This window comes from Pteropus alecto, unplaced genomic scaffold, assembly GCF_000325575.1.
Source record: "Pteropus alecto unplaced genomic scaffold, ASM32557v1 scaffold98, whole genome shotgun sequence".
Taxonomy (NCBI): Eukaryota; Metazoa; Chordata; class Mammalia; order Chiroptera; family Pteropodidae; genus Pteropus; species Pteropus alecto.
In genome coordinates this window covers 1,963,245-1,973,048 of record NW_006443570.1, presented here as the reverse complement: position 1 = coordinate 1,973,048, position 9,804 = coordinate 1,963,245, and the positions used below count along the sequence as shown (strand labels likewise).

Below are 9,804 nucleotides of genomic sequence, written 5' to 3'. Positions count from 1 at the left end.
CTCTTTCACACTCACCGGCACATACCTACCCTCACCCCATCTTTCGTTAAGCCTTCCATCCAACCGCTCATCTTCCCTCCTGTTCAGTCTATAGTCAAGATTCACCTGGGACCCGGTGTGGCCAGGCCTTGGGTGTCAGGAGCAGAGGTGAACACACCACCTCCCCTCTCTTGAAAACCTTCTGTTTTTGGATACAACAGTTGTAAACAGAGGTTGCAAACTGTGATATGTGCTGACTGGAGATGAGGGAGGGCTGTCCCCCACTTCACTCAGAAGGTTACCAGAAGAGGTGGCATATAGGGCTTTGTAGAAGAGACACAGGAGAGGGTGTCCCTCACTGAGGATGTGAAAGTCCCGCTGTTCTGAGTCCAGTTGGATTCAGGGGACTGCAGGGCATTTGGTAGGGCCAGAGGGTGAGCTGGGCTGGAGACAGGATCGGGGGCAGTGGGGACTGCCACAGCCTCCACTGACAAGGAGGACTCCTCCCTGTCATCCTGACAGATGCTCTCGGCTACCTTCAGGTTGGGGAACCTGGAGCGTGACTTCTCAGTAGGGGTGGGGTAGGAGGTGCAGAGTGTCCTGTCTCCAGGCAGCCTCCCATCCCTGTGCCTCAGATGCAAGAGGCAGAATCAGGGTCTGAAGCTGATGCTTTATTAATCTCCTGTTGTATATCCTGTCCTGGGAACTGTAGGCATTAATCTGCTATGGTCATTAGCTGGAATTTCTAGTTTCTAGAGAATTTTCTCTGCATGGAGGCAGGATGATCCAGATCAGCATAGTCCAGTATAGTAGCTGCTTGCCATGTGGGGCTATTTACATTTAAATTAAACTCATGTTAGTTCCTTAGTTGCATTGGCATGTGTTAAGTGTCCAGTGGCCACACTGGCTGGTGGCTACTGTGTTGGATGGTGCAGACTTAGGACATTTTCATTACTGTAGAAGGTCTATTGGGCAGCACTGGTCTGGCTGCCTGCCAGGTGGTCCTGTGGGGATGGATGCAGGTGCTGGGAGTGCTGGGGGGATGGGCTGAGTCCCTGAATTCCCACCTCCTCTGCACCCAGATCCTGCGGATCTGCACGAGGTACACGCCCGAGCAGGACACAATGACCTTCTCGGACGGGCTGACCCTGAACCGGACCCAGATGCACAACGCTGGCTTCGGCCCACTCACGGACCTGGTTTTCGCCTTCGCCAACCAGCTGCTGCCCCTGGAGATGGATGATGCTGAGACTGGGCTGCTCAGCGCCATCTGCCTCATCTGTGGAGGTGGGCAGGGGGTCTGGGTCTGGTGACCAGACCCAGGGTGGTGGTGCAGCCGCTCACCAGCATGTGCAGGAATCATAGGGTCAGAAATAGACCTTGGCCCTTGTCAGGCCCCTTTCACAGGGGGAAACCAAGTCCCAGAGGGGCAAGGTCTGGTCTGTGGTCACACAGCAAGGGTGTGGCAATGGAGACCTGAGCTCTAGTTCCTCATTTCTGGGTAGTGCTCCTTGTAGGGGGATTAAGAATGAGGGTTTGAGAGTCAGACCACCCAAGTTAAAATCCTGGCCAGCTGTGACCTTGAGCAGGTTGCTAAAGTTCTCCGAGCCCCCATTTCTGTAACATGAGGCAGTAAAGGTGATAAGCCAATGGAAGTGATCATTAATAAATAGGGCACAGTGTGTCCAGAGTAAGACCCAGTAAATGTTGGCTGTGGTTACTATTTTATTGTTAGGAGTTCTGCAATATTGTGCTGCTGTCCATAATGGGTGGGAACGGGACTTGCCTGGGCATCTCCATCTGCTTTAGATCTGCACTGCTTGTGTTTAGGTGACCCATCTCCATGAACTGGGCAGTCAGGGTGGGCTTTGGGCAACTACCATCCCTATCTCCTCTTTGCTTACATTTAAGAGCCTCTCAGATGGGCCTTTCTCCAAGCACACAGACCCCTCTCCTCTGCCCTGTTTGGGGAGGCCCCAGAAGAGCTGCTCAGGTTGTGGCCTTGGCAGGCCTGCCCTCTAGTGGCCAAGCCTGGGAGCGCAGCTGTGTTCTTAGCTCGGCGTGGGTAGCTACTCACGGCTGCCATTGCCTCCTCAGACCGGCAGGACCTGGAGCAGCCAGACAGGGTGGACATGCTGCAGGAGCCGCTGCTTGAGGCGCTGAAGGTCTATGTGCGGAAACGGAGGCCCAGCCGTCCCCACATGTTCCCAAAGATGCTGATGAAGATCACAGACCTGCGAAGCATCAGTGCTAAGGGTGAGGCTCCCACATCTGGAGAGAGGTCCTGTCTTCCTGCGGGCCTGACCCAAGACCTGCCATTCATACCTGGGGCCAGGTTCCCCACATCTGAGCCAACACCCCCTGTCTTTGTGCCCAGAACTCCTGTCTGTGAGCTCTAAGGTGGCAATGTCACTTTTGCGTGGTGGTTAAGGGCATGGTTCTGGAACCAGACAGTGTGGGTATGTGTCCTTGAATAGGTTGCTTAACAGCTCTGAACCTCTGTTTCCCATCGGAGGAGTAGGGATAGTGATGATGTTTTCAGAGTTGTTTTGAGGTGTCAACAGGAGAAGCCATAGGACACAGCACATAGGAAGGGTCCAGTGTCAAACCAGGCAGTCTGACCCCAGAGCCCGAGTTCAGAACTTCTGAGCCCCGAGTTCAGTGCACGGTGGATGTTGATGTTCGTAGTGCCGATTGTCCCACCGACTGTGCCCTCCCTCCTGGAGTCACACTGCTTGCAGGGCTTGCTGGGCTAGGGGAGCTGGGTGTGTGTGCTAACCTCTGCCCTTCCTCTCCTGCAGGGGCCGAGCGGGTGATCACGCTGAAGATGGAGATCCCGGGCTCCATGCCACCTCTCATCCAGGAAATGCTGGAGAACTCAGAGGGCCTGGATACTCTGAGTGGACAGCCGGGGAGTGCGGGGCGGGATGGGGGTGGCCTGGCCCCACCACCTGGCAGCTGTAGCCCCAGCCTCAGCCCCAGTTCAAACAGAAGCAGCCCGGCCACCCACTCCCCGTGACCACCTGTGCCCCGTGGACACAGCCCTCGCCCCTCGCCCGGCTTTTCTCTGCCTTTCTACCAACCATGTGACCCCAGCTAACCCTGCCCCCCACCTGTCCTCCCTTCCCTGGACAGGAGGGAGGAGGTGGTGACTCTGGACAGAGGCTTGGGTGCTGTGGACTGCCACTTCTGCAGCCTGGGCTGATGTCAGGGGCAAGGTCACGAACTGAATGAGGACCCCTGGTCCTGGGCCTCGGGATGGGGCCTGGGGGCCTTGCGTTCATCAAGACAGCCTTCTGCCCACCTCGCCACATCTTCATCACCAGCAAATGCCAGGACCCGGCTCCCCCATCCTCAGAACTTACAAGCCATTGCCCCCCGGTTTGGGGAACCCCCCTTGCCTCGGTTGGTGACAGAGGGGGTGGGCCAGGGGTGGGGGGGCTCCCCTGTACATACCCTGCCATACCAACCCCCAGGTATTAATTTTCGCTGGTTTTGTTTTTATTTTAATTTTTTTTTTGGTTTTGATTTTTTTAAATAAGAATTTTCATTTTAAGCACATTTATACTGAAGGAATCTGTGCTGTGTATTGGGGGGAGCTGGATCCAGAACTGGAGGGGTTGGGTCCTGGGGGAGGGCAGTGGCTCAAAGGGGCTCCCACTCTTCATGTCCCTGTGTCCCCCTAGTCGTCCTTCCCAGCCTTTTTCTCCTCAGTTTTCTCTTTAAAACTGTGAAGTACTAACTTTCTGAGGCTGCCGCCCCTCCCCCCGCCCACCCCTTCGTGCTGGGGAAGCAGCCAGCCTCCCTTCTCCCTCTGCCTAACCACTGGGTGTGGACAGTTCCAGGCAGCCCCTAGAAGGAGGGGGCCCACCACGAGAGATGGGTTGGGGCAAAGCAAGGGGTGCCCTCAGAACATATAAGCCCTGTGTCCTTGGCTGAGCTGCGCCCCCGCCCCCCCAATCGGGGCCCACCTGATCTAAGCCCTCCAGCCCCTACTGTGAAGGGGCCGGCTGTAGGGCCTGATCTATCCCTGCCTCCCAGCCTCACAGCCACCAGCACCATTCACAGGCCCCCGGATACACGCGCGTGCGCGCGCGCGCACACACACACAGCAGAAAGGCAGGCCAACAGACACTTGGCCCAAGTTCCATTTCCCTGGCCTGCCCCACACCACTCACCCCACACTCGTGCCCCCTCCTTGCCCCGCAGGACGGGCCTATAGGGGGTCCCCTCCCCTCATCCCCTGTATCCCCTGGGCTGGGGGAGCTAGCTCTGCCCTGCCCCCATGCCCCGGGGTTGGGGTCTCATCCCCCCAGAGCCCGCTGGTGCACCTGTTACTGTTGGACTTTCCACTGAGATCTACTGGATAAAGAATAAAGTTATATTTATTCTACACACGCCTTGCTGCCTTTTCTCAGTGTCTGGACGGGGGGCTGGGGATTGGGGGGTCAGGTATGAACACTGGGGCCTTTCTTGTGCTGGGTCTTTCAAGACAGGCCTGCCCTTGGGGAGCCCTTGGTCTAGGGCCTACGTGGCCTGTGTCAGGGAGGCCCAATCTGGAGGTGGGGAAGGGAGAGGGGAAGAGGCTACTCCTACTTTCAGGACATTCCCAGTCTGAGGCAAGAAGCCAGCCCTAGCTTTCAGAAAGTCCCAGTCTGAGGGAGGAAGTTGGCCCTCAGAGAGTTCCTGTCCCTTGGGAAGCCAGAGGTTGGGTGTGGGGGTCATTTAATCGCAGAGGAATTCTATTTTTGGAGTTATCACAGATTTGACCTTAAAGGCAGCAGTGGCAGTTGGCATAAGGACCAGGGTCGGGGGCTCATGGCAACCTTATAAGAACATGGGATTGGGATGGAAGCTTAGGAGGCCAGCCCATCAGCCCTCTGCCTCCAAGGGGACAGACTATCCTGACCTCCCTGACCCACTCCTAAGGTCACTCCCTGGGCATGAGGCACAGAAGACAGGATAGGATGCTCCTGGTTGAGAAGATCGAGTGTGGCAGCCCTCTAGGGTCCTCAGAAACCAATTTTACCCACCTCTCACGTTACACATTATGGCCCACAGAGGGCAGTGCCCTTCTCCAGGGTCACACAGCAAGTTAGTGGCAGATGGGGCCTGGGGAGTTGGCAGTGGAGGCCGTGTTCTGAAGGGTTAGCAGAATCGCTAGGAGATATCTGGGCAGGAAAGAGTTTCTTCCACTGGGATCTGCCTATCATTTCTACTTCAGCCACTAGGTGGCGGAAGACCCATGCTTATCTCACCATCTGGCCCAGGGTGGAGCAAGCTTGTGGACAGAGGCTTTCTTCCTCTAATATTTTCTCACACTTTTTTTAAAAAAATAAATCTGAAATAAAATTTAACATACCTACACACTATGCTATCACACTGTATTGTGAAGGAGAAATGAAGAGAATATACTATGAATTTCAATATGTAAATGGGTACAACCACATGGCATATATGACAGTCTCATGCTTGCTTCTATTTTTAATGAATACATTTGGATTTAAAAGAAATAAGAAGGTCAGAAGCCATTCTGTACATGAAGCACAGGAAATTTAAAGGTATAAGTAGATGCTGGAATAAAAACTGACAATGTATAACAAAACTATGTAAAAAAAAAATCCCCAAAACCCTTAATGGTTTACCTAAAATGGTTTACGTAAAACAGTCACGTTTGGGCTCAGGTAAATTATAAAGAAGTTTTTCACTACGTAAATGTCCAGCGGGACATTCTAAAGTTGTGTGTGACAGTTCTTTATTGTGGAAGGACATCTTGCCATTCCTAGTCCTTGCCCGCTAAATGCCAGCAGGGACCCCCTCATGTGACAACTAGAACAATGTCCCCTACATTTACAAAATAACTCCCTCGGGGTAGTAACTTTGCTGTTGGGACCCTCCAGGGCCTGAGGTTTCCCACGATGGTTCACAGCTCACTGCTGTGGAGCAGAGTTTCTCAACTATGGTACAAGTGACATTTGAGGCCCAGGAATTCTTTATTGAGAGGCTGTCTGGTGCACTGTAGAATGTTTAGCAGCATCCTGGGCCTCTGCCCACTAGAAGCTAGTTGCAGTTGTAACTACCAAATGTGTCTGCAAACATTGTCAAATACCCCAGGGAAATTGCCCCCGGTTGAGAACCACTGCAGTAGAATATGGTCATAGGGGTGACATGTGCTTTGCATGGTGCCAGGTGCCGTCCTTCATGGGGGAGACTGACTCAAAGATGGTGACCGGGATACAGCTTGGGAAGGGCAGTGATGGGGGGCTTGCTTGGGCCTATGGAAGCCCAGGATTCGGACAGGTTTTGGAGAGCTTCCTGGAAGAAGTGCCCCCTCCCAGCTAAATCTCTAAGGGGAAGAGTTAGCCAGGTGGGATGCAGAAGTGATCAATAGCTTCATATGATCAAAAACTGTCACCAGCTCAGTTTTTCACCGGAATGGTGGAAGAGGAGAAGCTATAGAGGCTGGGACAGGCTCAGGTCAAAACCAGTTCAGGAGTTTGTCTTGATCATGAGGGTGATGGATAGTGAAGGATCTTAAGCCAGCAAGGGAGGTGTTCATATTGTAAATTCAGGGGCCAGGAGCAGAGGTTCTGAGAGTACTCCAGGCCACTGGTGACGGGGCTGACCCTGGGCAGCCTCTGAAGGGGTGGAGAAGAGTGGACAAGGGGAGGAAATGCTTAGATGGTAAAACAGGAGGACCAAGTGATTATGGCATGTGGAAGGCAGGCAGAGGACGGGCTGTGGCAACAGCAGGTGCAGGTGGCCTGGCCAGCTGGAGACACCAGTAACTGAGAGAAGTAAGAAACTTGAGGCGATGGTTACTCCTCACTTTTTCTGTCCCTCACTCCACTCCAGCCACACTGGCCTCCTTGCTGGCCTCAAACACCCCCAGCATGTTCCTAAGCCTCAGGGCCTTCGCACCTGCCATTCCCTCCAACTGGAATGCTCTTCCTAGAGACCACTTCATGGCTAGCCTCTCGCTATATTCTGTTCCACTGTCACTCTTCAGGGATGTCTTTCTCTCTCCCTTTATCCTTACTGCAACCTGGTGTTATATTCTATATTTATTGTCTGTCTTCTCCACCAGAATGTAACCTCCATGCAGGTTTTGTTCACTACTGTAGCCCAACATCTGGATCTGCTCTGTTCTATACAACAGCCACTAGCCACATGTGGCAACTGACTCTTGACATGTGGCTGGTCCAAAATCTAATGTGCTCCAAGTGCAAAATACACACTAGATTTCAAACAGTACAAAGAATATGAAATATCTCAACATTATTTTATATTGATGATGTGCTGAAATAACATTTTGGACATATTAGGTTAAAGAAGATATATTACTAAAATAAATGTTGCCTGTTTCCTTTTACTTTTTAATGTGGCTAATGGAAAACCTGAAATTACACATGTGGCTCACATCCTATTTCTATGGAACAGTGCTATCTCAAAAACTGCCTGGCATATAATAAATGCTCAACAAATATTGGTTGAATTAGTACATCTGGAAAACAGCTGGACATTCAGGTCTGAGTTTGTGTAGAGGGCTCCAGGCTGCAGACACAGAACTGTCATCAGAGAGATTGTGGAACACTCCATGAGCATGGATAAGTGCTTGGGCCTCGGGGACACCTTAAGTTCCTCATTAAACATCTACTAAACACCTCTTATGGGCTAGCTAGAGAGCAATGCCATCCAGCAGATCTCTGCCTGGGGAAGCACCAGTGCCATGGGGCGTCTAGCTCTGACTTGCAGGTGGGGCTGTCAGGGAAGGCATCTGTTTTCTTCCCAAGCGAGACCAAAAGGCAGGTAGGCATTAGCTAGAGTTGGGGGAGTGTAGCTGCAGAGAGGGAGGCTGCTCCAGGCAAAGGAACTCCATGTTCAAGGACTTGGAAGTAAAAGTGGTCACTATGCTTGGTCAGAAGAGAAACTTCAGTATGGATTGGAGCATGGAAACCCTGGGGAGCCAGAGGGATGGGGCTGAGAGGCAGGGCCTGTGGGGCAGCAGGGCAGGGCTGCACTGACTCTGAGGATAGGGGAACCCCAAGGGCCTAAGTAGGGGGCTACTTAGAAAGCCCCCTCCAGCTGCTGTGTGGAAGGAGAGCCGAAGAAGAGGCAAGAGAGGAGGACAGAGGGGAGAGGGTGAGGGACGTAGGAGAAAATCGGGCTGAGTGGGTCATGGCAGTCTGCTCAGCAGGGTCTGAGGAAGCCCAAGTGGTGTGGTCAGATGGTGGCCCCTGGTTATTACTTAGCCCCAGGGTGATCTTATAGAGAGTGGCCCCACTGAGGTGGTAAAGGAGAAAGACAGATGGGAGCAGAGGAGAGACGAGAGGGGGACAGGAGGCCTCCTGTAGACAATTCTGTGTATTCTCCCAGGAGGGAGCAGGGTGGTGGTTGCAGGGAAATGTAGGGCCAGGAACATGTTTAGGGGAGGTTTCTTGAGGATGGGAGGGGCTTAACTATGTTTTTGGACTGGGGGAACAGCAGCAGGGTGAAGAGGGTGAAGTTGAAAAAGAGTCTTGCCCTCTGACCTCACTGCCTACCCCCACTCTACCTCCATGAGAGGGAGGGCCTGGCCATCCAGCCCAGGCCACCAGCTAGATGGTGTAGATGGTGCCCACAAGCTCTACGGGACCCAGGCCTGCTCAGGGTGAAGAGCACCTCCCCTTCCCCTGCCTTCTTGTGTGGGTTCCATCAGGAGGGGAGACCTTCCCATGATGCCCCTGCAGGTAGAGATGGAGCCACTGTGGCTGTTGCGGGCACTGGATCCTGGCCACCCACACAGTGCATATCGAAGATCCCACACACAGAGCTTACACCGGGCATACACATGCCCACGGAGACCCCACACGGGGTGCACACATGTGTACACACATGCACACAGGGCTCACACAGGATACTCATGTGCATGCACACACACGAAGGGCACAGAGGTTTTACACGTGCGCACCCACGCCGCTCACAATATATATATGTGTACATGTACGCGCATACACAGAGGGCCACACAGAGGCCATGCCTCAGTCTGAAAGAGGGGAGGCCCTCTGGATGCCGGCGTCGCAGTTGTTTTTGTCCTCGGTAAAACAACCAGGTCATCACCTGAATCTCCACTTTCCACTCTGCCCTGCCCTCCACTTGTCCACTTTCTCTCAGCCCGCCTGGCCGCCTTCTTTTCTACCTGGATCATGGCATCGAGGACTCGCCTTAGTCCATTCCATGCCCCAGCTCTGCTGGGAACACCAGAGACCTGCAGAGGCTGCCCTGCGGGCCACCCCCACTGCGTGGGGCCAGGGGACAGGTCTGGCAGAAGCCACTTCTGAATTCTGCAGTGAGCGCCCTAATGGTGGGGTCCCGCCTCCGATCTCACCCTCCGCCTAAAGCAGTTCTAGATGGCCAGGTCTTGACGGACAGTGGCCAGTGACGCCTTGCTGCGGCCGCTGCCACCCTCGCAGTCGCCGGCCGGCGCCCGGTGAGCATAGGCGGTAAAAAATGTTTATTGATATTGCCTTATTACTGATGAAAAACCATTCAACTTCCTTCTAGAGGTGAGGGATTAGCATCGCATGAGAGGCTGGGCCCCAAACCTTATTGTCATAGTACCATCTCTAAGAATTCAGAACTGTCTAATGGGTGGGGGAAATAGATAAAAGAAACCAAAGAGCTCCCTTCCCTCCCCAACCAAAAGAATTCATGAAAATCCTAATAACGGGAAAATTACTATTTAGGAATTTACCAACTTAAGGAAAAAATGAATTGGATGGCCAAGGTCAGGCATACGCTTATGAAATCTCTTACAGAAATGTCTTCATTCAGTAAAATACACCT

At 53.1% G+C, this 9,804-nt stretch overlaps 2 protein-coding genes across 5 annotated transcripts in view; one reads left to right on the top strand and one right to left on the bottom strand.

Annotated features, from left to right (window-relative positions):
- The window catches only part of RARA (retinoic acid receptor alpha), a 44,474-nt gene extending 40,102 nt beyond the window's left edge, over positions 1-4,372 (top strand). For 2 of the 4 annotated variants that reach the window (XM_015599308.2, XM_006924677.3), the window contains exons 7-9: positions 1,062-1,266; positions 2,077-2,235; positions 2,781-4,372. In XM_015599308.2, coding sequence (XP_015454794.1) covers positions 1,062-1,266; positions 2,077-2,235; positions 2,781-2,998 — 582 coding nt within the window. In that variant the 3' untranslated portion in view covers positions 2,999-4,372. The remainder of the gene's footprint in view (positions 1-1,061; positions 1,267-2,076; positions 2,236-2,780) is intronic. The other 2 variants (XM_006924678.3, XM_015599310.2) reach the window with 2 other exon arrangements.
- Positions 4,373-8,576: 4,204 nt separating this feature from the next.
- The window catches only part of GJD3 (gap junction protein delta 3), a 1,641-nt gene continuing 413 nt past the window's right edge, over positions 8,577-9,804 (bottom strand). Inside the window, exon 2 of the mRNA XM_015599102.1 lies at positions 8,577-8,605. Within this exon, the coding sequence (XP_015454588.1) occupies positions 8,577-8,605 (29 nt within the window). The remainder of the gene's footprint in view (positions 8,606-9,804) is intronic.